This window comes from Cetorhinus maximus, chromosome 13, assembly GCF_964194155.1.
Source record: "Cetorhinus maximus chromosome 13, sCetMax3.hap1.1, whole genome shotgun sequence".
Classification (NCBI taxonomy): domain Eukaryota; kingdom Metazoa; phylum Chordata; class Chondrichthyes; order Lamniformes; family Cetorhinidae; genus Cetorhinus; species Cetorhinus maximus.
In genome coordinates this window covers 79,886,793-79,910,604 of record NC_135891.1, presented here as the reverse complement: position 1 = coordinate 79,910,604, position 23,812 = coordinate 79,886,793, and the positions used below count along the sequence as shown (strand labels likewise).

The following is a 23,812-nucleotide window of genomic DNA, read 5'->3' as shown; positions in this document are numbered from 1 at the left end:
GCAGGCTCTGATGAAGGCAGTGCTGGTGCCTGGGAGCTCATTCCCTTAGGCCATGCCCTCCGAACCATGCCAAGAAAAAAATATCACGAGTGCGCATCTCATGGGGGCTCATGGGGTTGTCTCGCCAGATTCTTTGCTTCACAGTCGGCACTGCCACCTCAGAGGGATAGAACGCACGACTCCAATTGCTGGTGGGGTTGCGAGCCATAGTTTTGGAACTCATGGCTCAGGCAGTCGGTTCGTCATCACACTATGGTACAAAAATGGCTCGGGGTGATGTCGTGAGAAGGGCCTCAGGAAAGACACATGTGGGCTGCCTAGTGAATACTAGCGGTTTAACTGGAGTTCAAACTGCCTGTGGGTGGGAATGTTTCACAGTTCAGAACATCTTATTTGATTTTACTCTTGCGGGTCGGATTAGCGCTTGCTATTTAATGGGTTTTATTAAAACCAATTTTCACCAAGTAGGTAGTTTGCCTAGTAGGTAAAACAACAACAACTTGCATTTATATAACACCTTTAACACCCACAAACATCTAAAGGTGCTTCACAGAGGTGTCAATAGCCAAAAATGGGTTCCAAGCCAAGGGAGATAAAAGAAGACTTAACCAAAATCTTGACCAAAGAGACGGGTTTTAAGGAGGATAATGATGCATAGGGATTTAGGAAGAGAATTCTGGAATGTGAGACCTAAACAGCTGAAGACACAGCCACAAATAGTGGGGTGAAGAAAAAGAGAAAGGATTCCAAACTTAGATGGGCACAGAGTTCAGGGCAGGGGGGGAGGGGCTGGAAAAGTAGGGCTGAAAATGTGAGGATTGTGAGAAGTGAGACTATGAGGAGGTTTAATTGTGAGAGTAAGGTGTTGGAGGTGTTGGGGAATCAGGAGCAGATGTAGGTCATTGAGGACTAGGATGAAGTATTAAAGGCACTTGGAGCAGGATAAGATGTGAACAGTGGAGATTTGAATGAGCTGCAGTTTATGGAGGCTGGAAGATGGGAGGTTGGTTAGGAGAGCATTCAAATAATGGAGTCTCGGGGTGACAACGGCATGGACGAGAGTTTCAGCTGCAGTTGGTTGGAGGCAGGGGCAGTAGTGGGCGATATGGATATAGGTTTTTGTGATGGAGATTATATGGAGTATGAAGCTTAATATTACAGGGAGAGGGGGTTGTGATGGGTCTGAGTCAATGTCTGGAGAGTGGGTGGATTCAGTGCAAAGTGCATGGAGCTTGTGGCGAGACCAAAGCAATGGCTTCATTCTAACAACACAGAGGCTGTGGAGAGGTACTGGGAAGTGGTGGAGAGGAAAAGCTGGATGTCAGTCATGTACATGTGGAAGCTGAGCCCATGTCTGCAGATGGTATCACCAAGGAGCAGCATGTGGATGAGGATATGGGGGTTGTATCCAAGAATAGATCCTTGGGGGAGCTTCAGAAGTAATGATACGGGGGAGAGAAGAGAAGTCATTGCTGGAGATGCTCTGGCTATGACTGAATTGGTAAGAGTGGAACAATGTGAGTGCAGTCCTACTGAGCTAGACAATGACGGAGAGGCTTTGGAGGAGGATGATGAGTGGTCAAAGACTCCAGAAAGGACACTAGAGAAGTCAAAACTTGTTAATGTGATTGGATTGAGCTGATGAAATAATGTATCTTTAAATTAAATTGGAGCTAAGGAGATTTGCAACAATGCCTATTCTCTGTTATAGACATTTTTCTGTATCATTGGCCTTTCCCTGAATATAGTCATATACTGGCTATCAGATATTCCCAATATTCGCTTGAAATCAGCAGTGGGTTTCTGGTGTTAGCACTGACAGAATATGATCATCTGTGCAATAGTGCAACAGATTATGTGGGTTCTACAGTGCAGGGGATGTTCAGATAAATATGCTGCAGATTCAAAATAAAAAGACTGACCACATCAGCAAGATTGACAGGACAACTGCGTTCCCAGGTTCAGTGCATCTAGGAGCATGTGGGCCCGATTTTAACACTGTGCAAGTTGGCGTGTTTTGAATGGGTTAAAATCAGATCTGGTCAAGTTGACTGGAGGACAGTTGCATCTCTGCATAGTTGAGAGTGCATTTTTGTCCCCAGGTATTCCAGTGGGTGATGTAGTATGTTCCTTGATAGTCAGCGACAGTTATTGCCTGGAAAGAGTTAACGCAGACTAAAATTTTCTAAACATTGCTTCCTTCTTATAGGACATTACTGCAGCAACTGAGAAAACTTCAAACGCTGGTCATGCATTCAACAGGCAAGAATGCCCAGGCTGGCACCTGTATCATGGTATGTTATTGGGCACATCATTGCAATACTCATACTCACAAGGCATGTTGTGCAGGTGAACCCTAGCCTTTTGGCATGTTTGTTGGTAAAATAGAAAGACCGAAAGCAGAGGCAGTGAAATTGGACATGGTGGTTGTGCAAAACAGGTGGAACCACATTTGGCCCCTGTTCTACCTTCTGTCCAATAATCAGTTCCACTCACTTCAATAGACAGAATATCAGGCCGGTCATATTAACAAGCGACCAATGTGCACTTCTGCCTGTTTTGTGGTCCAGGCTCATGTCCAATTTCATCCCCTTTGTTGATCGCAATGGCTGATTTACCTCTATGGTTACTGAACTGTGGCAGATGCTTGTTAATTAAATACACTCACATGTGGAGTACATTTTCTTGCATTGTATGTGAGCACATGTGGCTAAAATGGTGTTGCTGTAGCTATGCCTGTGGCTAGCCAGCAGTTTCTATTGGACAGCATTGCAGTACCAATAGGATGAAACTGAGATGCCCCCTGCAAGGGATCAGCATCTTTAGGAGGCAAGAGGAGAAAAGAAAAAGGCACCTAGTAAGTCTGGGGTTTCTGTATGCCCCTGCAACAGTGACACAGGCTGGGATTTTAAGTTTGCAAATCAGGATCACTGCCATCCTGCACGTGCATAAAACCCAGCGTGATGGTGTCGGGTTGTGAACCTGATATCAGCACGCCTGTTTCCTATAATACGGTAAGCAGCTGGGCCCTGAAATCAGCAGCTCGCCTGCCATTTTAAAAAAATCACAAACAGGCAATTAAGCTTGCTGACAAGCCAATTGACCTGAATATTACACTGCTCGCACCATAATATAGTTGGCATGGACAGGTGGGCATGAATGGTGAGCCCGCTGTTTCATTATCTGAGATGAAGAAAATGGGAAGGGGGGGGTTACATTCTTTTGGGGGGGGTGCCCTGTGCTCATCGGGGCACCTCCCCCCAAAGATAATACTCTCCCTTTGTGCCTCTCTACCTGGACTCCAAAATCCATCACCCCCCCACTCCCCCTTGACCCCCCTCCCTAGGGTGCCTAATCCCTTCCCGCCCAAAGGTCCTGGCCTTACCTGGGTCCGGGACTCATTGCTTTCTTCATCGTGGGACTGCTCATAGTTCTGAGTTCTGGTGCTGCTAGGACAGCTACAGCTGCCAGTCACTCAGGTTGGCTGGCAGCTCTCGAGTGTGGGACTTCCTCCCACTGAGGGATGAAAGTCCCACTCTCTGTTTGTTTAGCCGCTGACAGTGTGTTATCGCTGCGGGGCAGCCTTTTTGAAAGTCAGTTGGTTTGCGACTGATTTTTCTAATGGCGGGCAAGTAATATGTCCCCCCATGTGGCTTTAGGACACTGTCCCTTTAAGACACCGTTCCTTTAAGGTGAAATACACTGTTAGTGGCAATGTGAGCTCTGTAACATTTGGTTTTTTTCTCTCTCCAGGTGCTGATGTTGTCGTTTGCCCTGATTATTTTCCCCAGCTTCAGTTCATTCAGTGCCAGTAAGGGTGCAAAGGAAGATGACTTCACTCCTGTAAGAGGTTAGTACAGATTAACTTAACGCTGGGTGATTAGGATAGCAGTCCAGCACCAGACTCTCGTGACGAGCAACAGTCAGAACTCTCAATCTGATTTATGTCCTTGGGCATTAACCTGATCATTTGACATGTCCTTTTTTTAAACGTACAGGACAGTAGGAATCTCCTTGTAAAATTACCCTGCTATTGTTGCCATGGTGATGGGCTTTGAGATGGGAAGGGTACAGAGGAAGCCATTGTGATATTGGCTCACAGACTTTCCTAAGATATCACTGAGTATCAGAGACAGAGCTAGGGGGTGAAAGTCTCTACACTTCACCATGTTGGAATGTGGGTGGGAGCTTGTGCTCAGATTAAAAGGCCAAATTCGTGAGGAGTTAAAACAAAGCTGGAAGATTTGCCTAGCTTGAGCGAGAGGGAGGATCTTTAGTAATACTCTCACTGTGAAGGACAGTTATGGGGTTAGAAGTTACCAAGCTGAGAAAAGGAAAAGAACAGAAGTAAACTCTTAGGAGCTAAGTGTAACTTTGGACTGATTTCTGGAGAATTGAATGTCTACTTAAGGGAGGTGTAATGTACATTTGTGAATTGGGTTCTTTTCAGTTATGGTAAAAGTAAGAAGGGGCGGTTTTCTGTTCTGTGGTTTAAAGTACAAGTTGCCAACAAAGATATTGTTTAGTCAATATTTCTTTTACAGTAAACTTCATAAAACCGGAAATTTTGTTGTGGTCATTTTTTCCGTTATTAACTGAAAATTTGAATTCCTTCTTAAAAGTTGTCGGTCTCGATGGAGATCATAACATGTGACCCAACCCAACATGTTGGGGCCACAGTGGAATCAGTAACCCTACTGACGCCCAATAAAGTGGCTCATTTTTAACTGTGATTAAAGGCTACCGCATCTCTATCTGAAGAGTTCAATAAACTATAACATTGATTGTTTTTGCAGTATTTTCCAGGTCTCTGCATGATCTGCAATCATCCCGGGTGCTTCACATGTTGGCCAGCCCTCACAGCCATGCCCCAGGAGAGAAGAATTCAGAATGGAGTGACCAGCCTACTTTGGAGAGCCGTGGCACAGTTAACAAAGAAGACCAAACAGTGAATGGCAAAGAACTCACTGGGGATATTGAGAACCTCTCGCCCAACAGGTCCAACTCTTCACTGAGGAATGATGCCATTGCCAAAGATGTCACAGTCCTTGAAGACCTCAATCCTGAAGACCATACTGCAGAGCATAGACTAGGACATTCACCATGGACTGAACTGACCCCTGACCATGGAGATGAAATGTAGGGGCTTTTTAAACCTGAGACTTTTCTTATTTGTTGATGTTTAAAAGGGAAAAGGATCATGACTGATTGAGCACTGAAGATTGGATTATGATTTACGTCGTTCCATCAGAATACATTGTACCAGTTCTCACTTGCACATCAGAAATAGCTCCTCAGTCTCAAATTATCTGAAATGTACAGTCCAGATATTGCCTGATCTGCCATATCTTGGCTTTAACTAGGTACAATGTATATATTTTTAATTCCTTTTTTTACACTAAATAGCAGTTCTTAAAGACATTAATATGAACAATCCCAGCTTCATAGCATGAATGCTCAGAAATTAATTGACATTTTTCAAAACCTATCACAGCGTTAACAAGTTAGTAGAGCTGAAAGGATAGTTTTAGAAGGCATATTGTTTCATGTTGTAATGATAGTTATCTTGTTGCCCTCTCTTGAGCCTGGATCAGCAGTGTGATCCAGAAGTGCTGGACCTCTGTGGCGATGCTGTATTGGTGAATTGGCCTTTCTCCCTGGTTCATATATCTGAGCCTCACATTTTCTGAGCCTATCCATACACATGCTTTCAATTCTTCTCCAATTTTTGTCTTGGTGCCAGTTTCTCTACTTCTCAGGTGAAGATGATGATATGTTGGCACAAGTTTCGATGGATAAAGGTTGACCTCCAAGCTTCTTACCCCATTCTTAACTTAAGCACCTAGGCTGTGAGATTAAGCTGACTATGAGGTTGGAAGCTGTGATTGGGAATGCTGGAGGGTTCTCCAGAATGGGTTCAATGAGCTTCCCTCACCTGCACCTCTCTTTTGTGATCTGCTTCCTCTCCTTCAACCAGGGATTGTAAATCCAATTGTAGACCCCACTCCCTCCTGCCATTCCCACTCACCATACCCCATCTCTTGCCATTCTTGTCCTTTGCTTTCCACCCTGTCTTACCATCTCCTGCCTCACCATCGATCCCTCACTATATGCAGCCCCCCTTGCCATTTGTCTCTTCACAATTCACTCTCCTTGCCCTCTGCTTCCTCACCCTCCAGCCCACATACCACTTTTCGATCTGCTTGTCGCTGCTTTATATACTGTAATTTCCCAAAAAAATCACATAATATTTAGTTGATTTTCATTGAACTTGATTTTTTTTTGGTTAAGATTTCACTGCAACAATCAGAATGAATATAAATCATTAAAATTTCACAGAACTATAAAAATACATTTGTGGATTTTTTTTCACATCTTTGGACCCCCCATTAACCATTTCCTCCTCAGTGGAAACTGGAAGATAATTGACAATCTGCAAATTTTTGCCTCATAGTCCCAAGAATGGCCACCGGTGGTATTAGCAGGTTGCTTCATATGACATTGCCCAGTTTTAATGGAGGATTATTTTAAATGAGTTGATGCCTGCACTAGAATATTAGGACATCATTCCAATATACAAAATGTTTGCCCACTAATACTGTTAATATTTCCAACATTAATTTCCAGACTGTCGTTCAATAATACTCAAAATATGGGAAAACAGATAACCAGGGAAGGAACAAAGCTTCCCCAATGTGTTAATGTTGTTATGAACACATGAAATATGAAGAACAAGAAAACTGGACCATCTAGTCTGTACCGCACAGATGTGTTATGCATCACGATACTGGCACTCCCCATCCTACCCAGAGTACTGTGATCTCTTGGAAAAGGCAATAAAACAGATAAAATGTGGGCCAATTTGGGGAACAAATGATTTCACTCGGGCTCCCTCAGGCAACCAGAAATTTACTCAGGCCCTGGCAGTTCTATGCAGTACCCACCCTTGTATGAGGTGAGCTACATCACAGCCAGAAACAGGCCCTGCTCTCTCTTAAAGTCAATCGATGTTCACTACATGAGCTGGTGGGTTTCACAGGTCCACTGTTCTCTGTGGAAGAAAAAAAACTACCTCCCAGCATAAAGAAAGAGCCAACATTTACACAGTGGCTTTCAGTATGTCCCAAAGCATCTCACAGCCAATGAAGTTCTTTTGAGAGTAGTCACTGTTGTAGGAAATGAAGCAGATAAGCAAGATCCCACAATCAGCAATGAGATAATGACAGGATCATCTGGAGGGATAAATATTAACTAGGACATTGGAGAAGAGACCTGCTCTTCTTTGTGCCATGACATCTTTTACCTTTACCTGAGAGGGCAGACAGGGCCTTCATTTAGCATCTCACCTGAATGACAACACTTACTCAGTATTACACTGAAAAGGCAGCCTATATTATGTACTTGAGTGTCTCTGGAAGGAAGTTTAAACACACAACGCTTTGACTCAGAGGCGAGAGTGCTACCCACTGAGCCAAGACTGACACCTGAAGCACCAGATTCGGAGGAGAAATGGCTTGGAAGCTGGATTGGAGAGTTGGGGTAAATATCAATGGAAGCAGGGAAGGAGAGGTTAGTAGAGAAAAATATCATGGAAAGTCAATGGGAGAACAATTTGTTATGAGCAGGTGAGGAAGGGCCTCTTTTCCCTCTCCTCGTTTGACCGCAACAGCAATTTTTGTTTAAAAGAGGCTGTACTTGCCAATTCAGTATGTACTTAACTGGTTACATGCTGTGATTGTAACTAGTCATACAGGTTTTCTTGAGTTTAGCCAAGTAAGGGGTTAGTTTTATTCAGTAAAAACCGACCTGGCTAAAATAAAAAAATACATCCCAACTTCTGCAACATACGCGCGCGTGCACACACTCTCAAAAACCATGCACAAAAATACAGATTACAGAGTACAGCCTCTATTTGGCCAAAATAGAGTTCATGATTTGTAGCTTGCTGCCTAGCCTGGCTGCAGATAGGGTCTGAAGGTGTTGATTTTGGCACTGAGGCAGTTTAAAGTTGTAGTTGGTGCTTTAAATGCTGCACGTTGTAAAATTCTCTTGTCTATTGCAGCGACGAAGATACAATCAAATTTAGTAGACAGGCCTTAATCTTTAGGTGGAGAGAGAGAGAGCAGGAAGCTTTTCTTCACTCAAATGCTGGTGATTATCTGTCCCAAGAAGATGCTTTAAACACACACAAAAAGCTTGATTGGCCACGTGACTTCTCTCCAACTACCAGTATTCCAAAAAATAAATGTATTTTTCAATGATAACTCGAGATAATTCGCTCATCTTGAGATATATCTCAGAAAAAAAAATCAAGGTCTTTTGTCCAAGCAATTAGCCTTTGAATGGTTCATTTTTCATTGTGGAATGCTGTGGATATCTCCACAGATATTTTTGATAAGGCAGGAAGAGGATTGTTTACAAAACCCCATGGAAGCCATTGCCTATAATAGAATTTTTAGGCTTGTCATAAAGTCATAGAGTCATAGAGGTCTACAGCACAGAAAAAGGCTCTTCGGCCCATCGAGTCTGCCCCGGTCAAACAAGTACCTAACTATTCTAATCCAATTTTCCAGCACTAGGCCCATAGCCTTGTATGCCATGGCATCGCAAGTGCACATCCAAATACTTCATAAATGTTATGAGGGTTTCTGCCTCTACACCCTTTCAGGCAGTGAGTTCCAGATTTCCACCACCCTCTGGGTGAAAACATTCTTCCTCACATCCCCTCTAAACCTCCTGCCCCTTACCTTAAATCTATGCCCCCTGGTTATTGATCCCTCCACCAAGGGGAAATAAAAAGCATAAAAGCTAAAGAGAAAGCATACAATGCAGCGAAGAGCAGTGGGAAACCAGGGGATTGGGAAGCCTACAAAGGCCAACAGAGGACAACTAAAAAAGAAATAAGGAGGGAGAAGATTAAATATGAGGATAAACTAGCCAGTAATATAAAAGAAGATTGCAAGAGTTTTTTTTAGATATATAAAGGGTAAGAGAGAGGCAAAAGTGGACATTGGGCTGCTGGAAAATGACGCTGGAGAAGTAGTAGTGGGGAACAAAGAAATGGCGGAGGAACTGAATAGGTACTTTGCGTCAGTCTTCACAGTGGAAGACACGAGTGACATCCCCAAAGTTCAGGAGAGTCAGGGGGCAGAGGTAAGTATGGTTGCCATTACCAAGGAGAAAGTGCTAGGAAAACTGAAAGTTCTGAAGGTGGATAAATCACCGGGACCAGATGGATTACACCCCAGAGTTCTGAAGGAGATAGCTGAAGAGATAGTGGAGGCATTAGTGGTGATCTTTCAGGAATCACTGGAATCAGGGAGGGTCCCAGAGGACTGGAAAATCGCTAATGTAACCCCCCTGTTTAAGAAGGGAGTGAAGTGAAAGGCAGGAAATTACAGGCTGATGAGCTTGACCTCGGTCGTTGGTAAGATTTTAGAGTCCATTATTAAGGATGAGATTTTAGAATACTTGGAAGTACATGGTAAAATAGGGCAGAGTCAGCATAGTTTCATCAAGGGGAGTTCATGCCTGACAAATCTGTTAGAATTCTTTGAGGAGGTAACGAGTAGGTAAGACAAAGGAGAACCAATGGATGTTATCTACTTGGACTTCCAGACGGCCTTTGACAAGGTGCCGCACAGGAGGCTGTTCAGTAAGATAAGAGCCTATGGTGTTAGAGGCAAGGTACTAGCATGGATAGAAGATTGGCTGTCTGGCAGGAGGCAGAGAGTGGGGATAAGGGGATCCTTCTCAGGATGGCGGCCGGTGACTAGTGGAGTTCCGCAGGGGTCAGTGTTGGGCCTACAACTTTTCACTTTATACATTAATGATCCAGATGAAGGAACTGAGGGCATCCTGGCTAAGTTTGCAGATGATACAAAGATAGATGGAGGGACAGGTAGTATTGAGGAGGTGGGGAGGCTGCAGAAGGATTTGGACAGGTTAGGGGAATGGGCAAAGAAGTGGCAGATGGAATACAATGTGGGGAAGTGTGAGGTCATGCACTTTGGTAGGAAGAATAGAGGCATAGACTATTTTCTAAATGGGGAGAGAATTCAGAAACCTGGAGTGCAAAGGGACTTGGGAGTCCTAGTCCAGGATTCTCTTAAGGTTAACTTGCAGGTTGAGTCAGTAGTTAGGAAGGCAAGTGCAATGTTGGTATTCATTTTGAGAGGACTAGAATATAAAAGCAGGGATGTGCTGCTGAGGCTTTAAAAGGCTCTGGTCAGAACACATTTAGAATATTGTGAGCAATTTTGGGCCCCGTATCTCAGGAGGGATGTTCTGGCCCTGGAGAGGGTCCATAGGAGGTTCACGAGAACCATCCCAGGAATGAAAGGCTCAACATATGAGGAACGTTTGAGGACTCTGGGTCTATACTCGATGGAGTTTAGATGGATGAGGGGGGGGATCTGATTTACAGAAACTTACAGAATACTGAAAGGCCTGGATAGAGTGGACATGGGGAAGATGTTTCCATTAGTAGGAGAGACTAGGACCCGAGGGCACAGCCTCAGAGTCAAGGGAAGACCTTTTAGAACAGAGATGAGGAGAAACTTCTTTGGCCAGAGAGTGATGAATCTATGGAATTCATTGCCACAGAAGGCTGTGGAGGCCAGGCCAGGTCATTGAGTGTATTTAAGACCGAGATAGATAGGTTCTTGATTGGTATGGGGATCAAAGGTTACAGGGAGAAGGCGGGAGAATGGGGTTGAGAAACTTATCAGCTATGATTGAATGGCGGAACAGACTCGCTGGGCTAAATGGCCTAATTTCTGCTCCTATGTCTTATGATCTTATGGAAAAGTTCCTTCCTGTCTACCCTCTCTATGCCCCTCATAATTTTATACACCTCAATCATGTCCCCCCTCAATCTCCACTGCTCCAGGGAAAGTAACCCCAGTCTATCTAATCTCTCCTCATAACTAAAACTCTCCAGTCCAGGCAACATCCTGGTAAATCTCCTCTGCGCTCTCTCTAGTGCAATCTCATCGTTCCTATAATGTGAATTCCAGAACTGCATGCAATACTCTAGCTGTGGCCTAACCAACATTTTATACAGTTCCAGCATAATCTCCTTGCTCTTATATTTTATGCCTCGGCTAATAAAGGCAAGTATCCCATATGCCTTCTTAACCACCTTATCTACCTGTCCCGCTACCTTAAGGGACTGGTGGACATGCACACCAAGGTCCCTCTGATCCTTGGTACTTCCCACGGTCCTACCATTCGTCGTGTATTCCCGTGCCTTGTTTGTCCTGCCCAAGTACGTCATTTCACACTTATCTGGATTAAATTCCATTTGCCACTGATCAGCCCATCTGACCAGCCTGTCTATACCCTCCTGTAATCTAAGGCTATCCTCCTCACTATTTACCACCCCACCAATTTTCGAGTCATCTGCGAACTTACTGATCCTACATTCAAGTCTAAATCGTTTATATATACCACAAACAGACAGGGACCCAACACTGATCCCTGTGGAACCCCACTGAACACAGGCATCCAGTCACAAAAACACCCTTCGACTATCACCCTCTGCTTCCTGCCACTCAGCCAATTCTGGATCCAATTTGCCAAATTGCCTTGGATCCCATGGGCTCTTACCTTCGTTATCAGTCTCCCATGCGGAACCTTATCAAAAGCCTTGCTGAAGTCCAAGTAAACTACATCAAATGCATTTCCCTCATCTACACACCTGGTTACCTCTTTGAAAATTTCAATCAAATTGGTCACTCCCCTTAACAAAACCATGCTGACTGTCCTTGATTAATCCCTGCCTCTCCAAGTGTAGATTAATTCTGTCCCTCAGAATTGCTTCCAATAGTTTCCCCGCCACTGAGGTTAGACTGACTGGCCTGTAGTTCCCTGGTTTATCCCTTCCTCCCTTCTTGAATAATGGTACCACATTGGCTGTCCTCCAGTCCTCTGGCACCTCTCCTGTGGCCAGAGAGGTATTGAAAATTATTGCAAGCTCCCCTGCTATCTCCTCCCTTGCCTCACTCAACAGCCTGGGATACATTTAATCCGGGCCTGGAGATTTATCTACTTTTAAGCCTGCCAGACCACCTAGAACCTCCTCCCTTTCTATGCCAATTTCTTTAATCACAGTCCTTCTTTTTTCATATCCATGTCGCCCCTCTCACTTGTGAACACTGACACAAAGTATTCATTTAGAACCCTACTTACGTCTTCCAGCTCCACACACAAATTACCACTATGGTTCTTAATGGGCCCTACTCTTCCCCTAGTTATCCTCATACTCTTAATGTATTTGTAAAATAACTTCGGATTTTCCTTTATTTTACCTGCCAATGTTTTTTCATACCCCCTTTTTGCTCTCCTAATTTCCTTTTTAAGTTCTCCCTACACATTCTATACTCATCTAGGGCTTCCACTGTTTTGAGCCCTCAATATCTGCCATAAGCCTCCCTTTTTCTCTTTATCCAATCCTGTATATCCCTCGACATCCAGGGTTCCCTGGATTTGTTGGTCCCACCTTTTGTTTTTACTGGGATATGTTGGCCCTGTACTCTCCCTATTTCCTTGAATGAGTCCCACTGCTCTGACACAGATTTACCTAAAAGTAGCTGCTCCCAGTCCAATCTGCCCAAATCATATCTGATCTTATTAAAATCGGCCTTCCCCCAATTTAGAACTCTGATTTCTGGCCCATCCTTGTCCTTTTCCATAACAACCTTGAATCTAATGGAGTTATGATCACCATCTGCAAAATGTTCCCCCTCTGATACCTCTACCACTTGCCAGGCTTCATTCCCTAAAATTAAGTCCAGGACCGCCTCCTCTCTTGTAGGACCTTCTACGTACTGGCTTAAAAAGCTCTCCTGGATGCATTTTAAGAATTCCTCTCCCTCTAAACCTATCACACTATGGCTAACCCAGTTAATGTTGGGGAAATTGAAATCCCCACTATTACTACCCTATTATTTTTATACTTCTCTGAAATTTGCATACATATCTGCTCTTCTATTTCTCTCTGACTGTTTGGGGGCCTATAGTACACTCCCAGCAATGTGATTGCTCCTTTTTTGTTTTTAGTTCCACCCATATGACTTCATTTGAGGAGCCTTCTAAGGTGTCATCCCTCCTTACTGCTGTAATTGATTCCTTGATCAATATTGAGATACCCCCTCCTCTTTTACTTCCTTCCCTGTCTCGTCTGAATACCTATATCCTGGAATATTGAGCTGCCCCTCTCTCAACCATGTCTCTGTGACAGCAATGACATCATACTTCCATGTGTTAATTTGTGCCCTCAACTCACCTGCCTTATTCATCAGACTCCTTGTATTAGAATAAATACCATCCAACCTTGCCAAGCTCCCTTGTGCCTTAACTGACTATAATTTCTATGGCCAGAATTTTCTGGCTGTTGTGCAGATGGTGGAGCCCACACGTCAGCGCTTAAAATGTTGTGTGAGAGTCCCGACGCCAGCGTGCGGCATCGCGATATTTCGGTTGGCGGGCGCACTCAGCAGCAGGGCATTCGCCCGCCATTAATTAAAGGCCTCTGGCTCCTTCCAGGGCTCGGTGGGTGATCTTTGCGGTGTCTCCCAATCAGCTGTCCACACTTGTTTCAAGCAGGTTATAGACGCTTTGTTCAGATGGGCATTGACCTTCATCCACTTCTGCTGCGACCAGGCAAGTCAGGCACAGCGAGCCAGAGGCTTCATGGCCATTGCTGGCTTCCCCGCATCCAGGATGCAATAGACTGCACACATGTGGGCATCAAGGCGCCAGCAGGTGAGCCCGGTGCCTTTGTCAACAGGAAGGGCTTCCACTCCATGAACGTGCAGATAGTATGTGATCACAGGATGCTGATTCTACAAGTCTGTGCAAGGTACCCAGGCATCTCCCATGATGCTTACATCCTCAGACACCCCCAGGTGCCAGGGCTCTTCGGTGCTCCAGCCCGGCTGGATGGATGGCTGCTGGGTGACAAGGGCTATCCCCTCAGAAGGTGGCTCATGACGCCTCTCCGCCATCCAAGAACAGAAGCTGAGCAGCGGTACAATAGGAGCCACGGCTCCACAAGGGCTGTGGTGGAGAGAACCAGCAGTCTTCTCAAGATGCGCTTCCGTTGCCTGGACCACTCAAGGGGTGCACTCCAGTACCCCCCAGATCGCGTCTCTCTGATAGTGGTAGCATGCTGCACTCTGCACAATCTTGCGCTGGAAAGGGGGGACGCAGTTGACGATGAAGTCCTTGATGCCCTGGATGAGGCTGCACATGATGAATCCAGCAGTGGCTCAGAGGATGAGGAAGCACAGGGCAATGATGAGGGGCAGCACGCCGACCCGCTATTACACCAAGGAGGCAGGGACATCTGGGACAATTTAATCCAAAGAACCTTCAGCTAGCTCCACACACATGGATCTGCAGGAACAGCATTGCCTGGCGCTTCCACACGTGGCACTTAGGTGCTACATCTTCCACCTCATCAGCTGCAAATAAGGGCTTACTACAGAAACATCAATGTCCACTCAAACACTCATGATAAATATGTGAAAAAGTAAAATGCACCACAAACAAAAGACCCTCAGCCATGGTAACAAAAGTGGACTTTATTGTGTCCAAAAGAAAAGCACACTGCGCTTTTTTGCGATAAGAAAAATATAGGTCCCTATTCTAAGGCCAACACAAAATCACCAGTGACATACCCGTGGAGTGCCCAAGGTACCTTATGCTTTCGTTTGCGGGTGCTACGTCTAGGTGCCGCTCCATCGGTCGGACTGGCTTGTGAGACAGCCTGCTGACTCTGCTGTCCTGTTGGCGTCGATGACCTTGGCGGGCGTCCTCTGGCCCGTGGAGCCTGTGATGGCCCCGCCTGGGAGGGAGTGGCTAGTTCCAGAACTGGCACCTCCCCAGTTGTCGCAGCCTCAACGGAAGAAACGTTGACTGGCAGAGGGGCGGAGGAGCTGCTGCCCTCATCCGGAGCGCCCTGAGAGGAGCTCACAGCGATGACAGGCAGCTGCTGCACCGACGTGAGTTCCCTTTCGACCTCCCTGCTCACCGCAGATGCTTGGGCACCGAGCGCCGACGCTTGGTTCCCACAACATCTCCTACATTGGGAATGACCACCTGTGGCCAGTACCGCTGTGAGGGCTTGCAGGTCAGAGCGTAACTCAATCATACTCTCCACTGTGACCCGGGATACTAGCCGACGGTAAAGTCCCCACCGAGTTATGTGTGTGTCTGCACTGGTGCCTGACTGGCTGAAATGATGTGCCGCAAGTTCCACTTGTTGGCCCTCAGGTGTGGAGTGGGGGCCGCGGGGTCGAGGTACTCTGGTGGTGATGCAGAAATTAACAACAAGGACAGTGCATCAGTTAGCGTACATTCAGTTCAACCTTTCATCCCTTTCCCCCCATACTCATAAGTCGCTCACCCTTCAAGACCCTAAGGAGAAGAACATTGGTGGGGTGGAAAAGAGTCAAGATGAGGCCCAACCGTTAAACGCACATGCAGACAGGCTGGTCAGATGGCCTCAGGAATGCCACATGGCATGTTATGTACCATAGGAGTGGGGAGAGTGCAGAGGTATCTGACCTGGTTGCATTGTGGTCTGGATAGTTGCGGTGCTGAGGAAACATCGCAAACAGTTGTGACATTTGCCGTGGATCACAGGAGATCGAGAGGTCACATTATTGGCCTTCATTCTATAAGGAGGGGCATAGACCAGGTGGGTAGAAGGCAACATTTCCCCTTGGCGCAGGGATGAGTAACATGGTGGCATTCATCTAAGTTGAGTGCCATGAGGTTCACAGCTGAGGTGCTGAGGACCTTTTGGACAAAGTAATGTGGGGTGCACTGGCTGAAAGGGTGCAGGAGGTCCCAAACCCCCTCAGATGCAATAAGTCTTTGGCTGTGCAGCAGTGATCAAATGGCATGTTAGACCATGGTGATAGTGGTCACAAATGGGATAAGGTGACTTTGGAAGGTGGTGGAGATGTGATTCCTCAAGGGGACGAGGGTCCCTTCTGTATGACCCACACGTCAGAATGTCTCAGTCAGTGAATGAGCAGTGTTGCAGCATTAATGATTGCAGCAACCATCAGTGGTTTGGATGGTGGGCAGACAGAGTGGATGGGACTGTGGACCTCATATACCTGCCCACTGGATCCCAGCCTCGTCGCCCCCGGCTGCCCTGGCCTCCTGACTGCTGCTCAGCTCCATGGCCTGCTATTCAAAGGGTGTGAAGCGCTGGAGGAGGGCGAGCCCACCTCCAGTCCTCTGGCGCTCCCGGGGATTGTGGTGGGTTTTTGCCTGCAAAACAGAGAAGAGGATTTATTGGGGCTGATTGCTCATGTACTCTGCAGGCGCACACCGCACCCCAACCACAATGGCCCATCTGAGGCCTCCAGCGGCTCCTGTCCACACTACTGGTGATCAGTCCCCAGAAGATAGTACGGCTGGTCCCAACCCCCTCCCCCAACGGTCCCCTTGGACACATTTGGCGTCCATCACTTTGAATAACACACAGGTCTTAGTGCCCACGGCAAGGAGGCGCAACTAGGTGTGGCGCCGAAGCCAGCAGATGGCTCTTGGCCACGACACCTTAAGGCTCCCCTTCCACCCTGAGTATATGTCTAGCGGCCTCCCCTGCAGGTTGCCCCCAGACTACTCAAATGCCACAAGCACCAACATATGCTGCGGGGAGAACCCATCTTCTCCTCAACCACTAAAGCTGATGTAAGCATGGACAGTACCCTTTTGCCCACCCAGCGTGCAACAGTTGCCCTCTGCAGTACCGAAAGCAGGACATGTTGGGGGGGGGGTCAAAGGCTAAGGCTGCCTTCTGGGCCAAACGGCCAAGACCGACATGGTACTCACCCGTCCAGAGCACAGCAGATTATTGAATCGTTTCCTGCACTGTGTGTCAGTGCGCCGCACATCATCATGGGCACTGACAGCGTCACCCACCTCCTCCCACGCCTGGCTGGTGACATGGGGGGCCCTCCTCCTCCCATCCTCAGGATGTAGAATGTGCCGACGTATAGCCACCTCTTGCAGGAGGACAGCAAGGCATGTATTGGAAAATCAGGGGGCACTGTGGCCCCCCGCTGGTCTCTCCTGCAGCCTGCCTCCTCCTCCTGCTCCTACTCCTGTCCTGTGACAGCTACCTCTCTCTCTCCCCGAGTGGCCATGGTGCACTGCTTCAAGCAGGCTGCCTGGCCACTCCTTATACAGGTTGCCAGCTCCCCATTGGAACCGGCAGTCTGAGGCCGCCCGCCCCCATGACTATTTTCCTGATCTCCACGGGAGTCGCTTACCCGCTGGGCCGGCCTTAATTGGCCCGCCCGTGGAAAATGGTGGCGCGGCCCATTTCTCCAGCGGCAATCGGCCGCCCACCCACTGAGTCAGTCGGGCAAACGGAAAATTCTGCCCTATGTCTTCCAGACTGTCTCTTCTAATTTTGGCTGTACATCTCCCCCTGCTGAACCTCCTCTCAGGATCCCATCCCCCTGCCAAGTTAGTGTAAACCCTCCCCAACAACACTAGCAAACCTCCCCGCAAGGATTTTGGTCCCATTCCGGTTCAGGTGGAACCCGTCCGCCTTGTGCAGGTCCCACCACCCTCAGAAACAGTCCCAATGTCGCAGAAATCTAAAGCCCTCCCTCCTGCACCATCTCTCCAGCTATGCATTCATCTGGACTAACCTCTTATTTCTATACTCACTAGCGCGTGGCACCAGAAGGAATCCAGAGATTACTGCCTTTGAGGTCCTGTTTTTTAATCTGTTTCCTAGCTCCCTAAATTCTGCTTGCAGGACCTCATCCCTCTTTCTACGTATGTCATTGGTACCAATATGTACCAAAATCTCTGTCTGTTTGCCCTCCCCCTTTAGACTGCCCTGCAGCCGGTAAGTGACATCCTTGACCCTGGCACCAGGGAGGCAACATACCATCCTGGATTCACGTCTACTGCCACAGAAACGCCTGTCTGTTCCCCTTACTATCGAGTCTCTGATCACTATTGCTCTTCCCCTCTTTTTCCTCCCACCGTGTGCAGCTGAGCCACTCAGTGCCATGAGCGTGGCTGCACTCCCCAGAGGAACCATCACTCTCATCATTTTCCAATACAGAAAAATGGTCCTCGAGCGAGATGCACCCTGGGGATTTCCTGACTACCTGCCTGACACCTTTCTTCTGACAATGGTCATGCATTCCCTCTCTGTCTGCACTTCCATAAGCTGTGGGTTGACCATGTCTAAAAACGTGCTATTCACAAAACTCTCAGCCTCGCGGATGCACCTCAGTGTCTCCAGCTGCTGCTCAAGCTCTGAAACTCGGAGCTCAAGTAGCTGCAGCTGGTGGCACTTCCTGCACACTGGTTGGTCAGAGCGTAAGGGGCGTCTAGGACTTCCCACATGTTGCAGGTGGTACATAACACGGGAATGAACTTCCCTGCCATGCCGCTAGTTGAAAAAAAACCATACTTTAAGTTAAATACAGTAAAAAAAGTTAAATTATTTATGTACTTTAAATAAAAACTAGAACCCTTACCTTTCCTTAGCTTAACCTATCTTAAACTGGAGAAAAAAACTGGAGAAAAACACTTAACCCACTACTCACCAATCAGCTCTCACCTTTGTGCTGATGTCAATTTTGAAGCTTCCCCACACTCGCGCTGGTTCTGATCTCTCTGCTGCTCTCTCGCGCTGTGTTGTGATGTAACTCTCGTTGTTTTCAACAAGAACTGACTGCAGGACACTCTTCCCAGACTGCTTCATCGCGATGCTGACTGTAGGACACTCTTCCCTGACTGTTTTACCGTGATGCTGGCTGCAGGACACTCTTCCCAGACTGCTTCACCCCGATGCTGGCTGCAGGACACTCTTCCCAGACTGCTTCATCCCGATGCTGGCTGCAGGACACTCTTCCCAGACTGCTTCACCGTGATGCTGACTGCAGGGCACTCTTCCCAGACTGCTTCACTGCGATGCTAACTGCAGGACACTCTTCCCAGACTGCTTCACCCCCATGCTGACTGCAGGACACTCTTCCTAGGCTGCTTCACAGCGATGCTGACTGCAGGACACTCTTCCCGGCTTGTTGTGTTTGATATAATGATATAATTAGATTCAGCCACCTTGCTGTAGATTTGAAATCACTTTAGACTTTCTCAAAGAAAATCTATCTTTTTAAAAGCCCAATGTTTGACATAAGCACACCTTCATAACAAGTCTCATGGGAAGCCTGGAACAGCACATTTAGAGGAATAATGGCAAAAATGTTTAAAAATTGTAAAATAAGTGGGCTTGGGGGGAGTAAGCATTATGGGAATGTAGCAGGAAAGTGGTAATACAGCTACAGGGTGACACAATGAGATTGGTGTTAGGAATGGAAGCTACAATGGTGGTTAAACAAGTTGGAATGCCAACAGAAAGACATCATGAGCTGTGTGCAGAGAGTGGAGAACCTACTAAATAGAGAGTGTTATAAATAAGTGACTACGGGAATTTGGTGAGAGTGGGAATTTGGAGCAGAAGGGGAAGAGTCTGCTAAGTAGCTTAAATTGACAGATGATAGCAGATATACAAGTAATTAATTAGGTTGAAAGGGGTTTTTGAAGCAAAATGACGGGACAGCTAAGACCCACGACCTACAATCCCTGAGCTATGTAGAAACTTCAGGATGCTTCTCAATAACCATGTGTGCAAGAAGTGAACTCCAGTTGCTTGCACTGAAACTCAGGAGTCACTGCAGGGCATATGGGAGGCTGGGAATTTCCAGGAGTGTATGTTCCAGGTGATGGTCACCTTGCAATTTGAAGGATAGTAAGTGGCACGGTAGGAAGAGGTAGGCAGTGAAGGTATCCTCAAGGAGTGTGGCACTCTCAACCTGGTTTTCAGTGCTGAATGCCTGTGAAGATGATGACACCTTGATGCAGTTTAGTCCGGACCACATCTGCAGCACTGAGGGGCATATGGCTGCACATTGGGTGCTGTAGCTGGTCTTAGGGGATTTGATATGCAGGGAGATAGACAGGCATTTCTGCAGCAGTCCTGCATGGTGCATTACCTCCCTGGTGCTAGAGTGAAAGACATCACTGAGAGGGTGCAGAACATTTTGAAGGAGGATGAGGAATAGCCAAAAATCATGGTCCCTGTGGGAACCAATGACATAGGAAGAAAAAAGGGGGGTTGAGTTGCTCAGCCAGTGTTTTAGGAGCTCAGGATGATATTAAACAGCAGAATAACAAAGGTAGTAAACTCTGGATTGCTCCCAGTGCCATCTGCTAGTGAGTATAGGAGCAGTAAGGTAAGACAGATGAAGGTGCAGCAGACATATGGGGAACACCGCTACCTGGAAGTTCCCCTCCAAGCCACTCACCATCCTGACTTGGAAATACATCGCCGTTCCTTCACTGTTGCTGGGTCAAATCCTGGAACTCCCTCTCTAACAGCACTGTGGGTGTACCTACACCACATGTACTGCAGTGGTTCAAGAAGGTAGCTCACCACCACCTTCTCAAGGGCAATTAGGGATGGGCAATAAATGCTCACATTGGCAGCGATGCCCACATCCTGTATATGGGGAGGCAATGGCGTCGTGGTATTGTCACTAGACTAGTAATCCAGGGACACATGGTAATGCCCTGGGGACCCAGGTTCAAATCCCGCCATGGCAGATGAATTAAGTAAAAATCTGGAATTTAAAAAAAGCCTAATGATGGCCATTGTCAATTGTTGTAAAAACCCATCTGGTTGGGAAGGAAATCTGTTGTCTTTAGCTGGTCTAGCCTACATGTGGCTCCAGACCCACAGCAATGTGGTTGACTCTTAAGTACCCTCTAAAATGGCCTAGCAAGCCACTCAGTTGCTACAAAGCCACAAAAACGGAATGAAACCGGACTGACCACCCGGCATCAACCTAGGCACCGGAAACGACAATGGCAATCGCAGCCCTGTCGACCCTGCAAAGTCCTCCTTACTAACATCTAGGGGCTAGTGTCAAAATTGGGAGAGCTGTCTCACAGACTAGTCAAGCAACGGCCTGACATAGTCATCCTCACAGAATCATACCTTACAGATCATGTCCCAGACTCCATCATCACCATCCCAGGGCATGTCCTGTCCCTCCGCCAGGACAGACCCAGCAGAGGTGGCAGCACAGTGGTGTACAGTCAGGAGGGAGTTGCCCTGGACTCCGGACCCCATGAAGTCTCATGGCATCAGGTCAAACATGGGCAAGGAAACCTCCTGCTGATTACCGCGTACCGCCCTCCTTCAGCTGATGAACCAGTGCTCCTCCATGTTGAACATCACTTGGAGGAAGCACTAAGGGTCGCAAGGGTGCAGAATGTACTCTGGGTGGGGGACTTCAATGTCCATCACCAAGAGTGGCTAGGTAACACCACTACTGATTGAGCTGGCCGCGTCCTAAATGACATAGCTGCTAGACTGAGTCTGCGGCAGGTGGTGAGGGAATGAACAAGAGGGAAAAACATACTTGACCTCATCCTTACCAACCTGCCTGCCGCAGATGCATCTGTCCATGACAGTATTGTTAGGAGTGACCATAGCACAGTCACATTGAGGATACCCTCCATAGTGTTGTGTGGCATTACCACCATGCCAAATGGGACAGATTTCGAACAGATCTAGCAACTTAAGACTGGGCATCCATGAGGCGCTGTGGGCCATCAGCAGCAGCAGAATTGTACTCAAACACAATCTGTAACCTCACGGCCCACCATATCCTCCACTCTACCATTACAATCAAGCCAGGGGATCAACACTGGTTCAATGAAGTGTGCAGGAGGGGATGCCAGGAGCAGCATCAGGCATACCGAAAATGAGGTGTCAACCCAGTGAATCTATAACACAGGACTACTTGCGTGCCAAACAGCAGAAGCAGCAGGTGATAGACAGAGCTAAGTGATCCCACAACCAACGGATCAGATCTAAGCTCTGCAGCCCTGCCACATCCAGTTGTGAATGGTGGTGGACAATTTAACAACTCACTGGAGGAGGAGGCTCCACAAATATTCCCATCCTTAATGATGGAGGAGCCCAGCAGAGCAGTGCAAGAAATAAGGTTGAAGCATTCGCAACAATCTTCAGTCAGAATTGCTGAGTGGATGATCCATCTCAGCCTCCTCCGGAGGTCCCCAGTATCACAGATGCCAGTCTTCAGCTAATTCGAATCACTCCATGTGATATCAAGAAACGGCTGAAGGTACTGGATAGTGCAAAGGCTATGGGCCCTGACAATATTCCGGTAATAGCTCTGACAACCTGTGCTCCAGAACTTGCCGCGCCCCTAGCCAAGCTGTTCCAGTACAGCTACAATGCTGGCATCTACCTGGCTATGTGGAAAATTGCCCAGGTATGCCTGTACACAAAAAGCAGGACGAATCCAACCTGGCCAATTACCGCCCCATCAGTCTACTCTCGATCATCAGTAAAGTGATGGAAGAGGCCATCAACAATGCTTTCAAGCGGCACTTGCTTAGAAAAAACCTTCTCACTGATGCTCTGTTTGGGTTCCACCCTGGCCACTCAGCTCCTGACCTCATTACAGCCTTGGTTCAAACATGGACAAAAGAGCTGAACTCCCGAGGTGAGGTGAGAGTGACTGCCCTTGACATCAAGGCCACATTTGAACGAGTGTGCATGAGGGAGCCCTAGCAAAACTGGAGTCAATAGGAATCAGGGGGAAAACTCTCCACTGGTTGGAGCCATACCTAGCACAAAGGAAGATGGTTGTGGTTGTTGGAGGTCAGTCATCTCAGCTCCAGGACACCACTGCAGGAGTTCCTCAGCATAGTGTCCTCGGCCCAACCATCTTCAGCTGCTTCATCAATGACCTTCCTTCCATCATAAGGTCAGAAGTGAGGATGTTTGCTGATGATTGCACAATGTTCAGCACCATTCGTGACTCCTCACATACTGAATCAGGCCATGTCCAAATGCAGCAAGACCTGGACAATATCCAGTCTTGGGCTGACAAGTGGCAAGTAACATTTGTGACACACAAGTGTCAGACAATGACCATCTCCAACAAGAGAGAATCCAACAATCGCTGCTTGATGTTCAATGGCATTACCATCACTGAATCCTCCACTATCAACATCCAGGGGGTTACCCTTGACCAGAAACTGAACTGGACTAGCCATATAAATACTGTGGCTACAAGAGCAGGTCAGAGGCTAGGAATCCTTCGATGAGTAACTCACCTCCTGACTCCCCAAAGCCTGTCCACCATCTACAAGTCACAAGCCAGAAATGTGATGGAATAGTCTTCACTTGCCTGGGTGAGTGCAGCTCCAATAACACTCAAGAAGCTTGACACCATCCAGGACAAAGCAGCCCACTTGATTGGCACCACATCCACAAACATTCACTCCCTCCACCACCGACGCACATTAGCAGCAGTGTGTACCATCTACAAGATGCACTGCAGGAATTCACCAAGGCTCCTTAGACAGCACCTTCTAAACCCACAACCACTACCACCTAGAAGGACAAGGGCAGCAGATAGATGGGAACGCCACCACCTGGAAATTCCCCTCCAATCACTCACCATTCTGACTTGGAAATATATCGCTGTTCTTTCACTGTCGCTGGGTCAAAATCCTGGAACTCCCTTCCTAACAGCACTATGGGTGTATCTACACCACCTGGACTGCAGCGGTTCAAGAAAGCAGCTCACGACCACCTTCTTAAGGGCAACTAGGGATGGGCAATAAATGCTGACCCAGCCAGCGAAGCCCAAATCCAGTGAATGAATATTAAAAAAACAACAGCCTACAGAAATCATGCAGGAGGAAGGGCTTCAGA

General features: G+C 47.2%; 1 protein-coding gene across 1 annotated transcript in view; it reads left to right on the top strand.

Annotated features, from left to right (window-relative positions):
* LOC144688740 (cyclic AMP-responsive element-binding protein 3-like protein 3) overlaps window positions 1-6,345 on the top strand; it is a 61,655-nt gene extending 55,310 nt beyond the window's left edge. The window contains exons 8-10 of the mRNA XM_078555636.1: window positions 2,210-2,294; window positions 3,754-3,850; window positions 4,797-6,345. Of these exons, the coding sequence (XP_078411762.1) occupies window positions 2,210-2,294; window positions 3,754-3,850; window positions 4,797-5,143 (529 nt within the window). The 3' untranslated portion in view covers window positions 5,144-6,345. The remainder of the gene's footprint in view (window positions 1-2,209; window positions 2,295-3,753; window positions 3,851-4,796) is intronic.
* The last annotated feature ends 17,467 nt before the right edge of the window (window positions 6,346-23,812 follow it).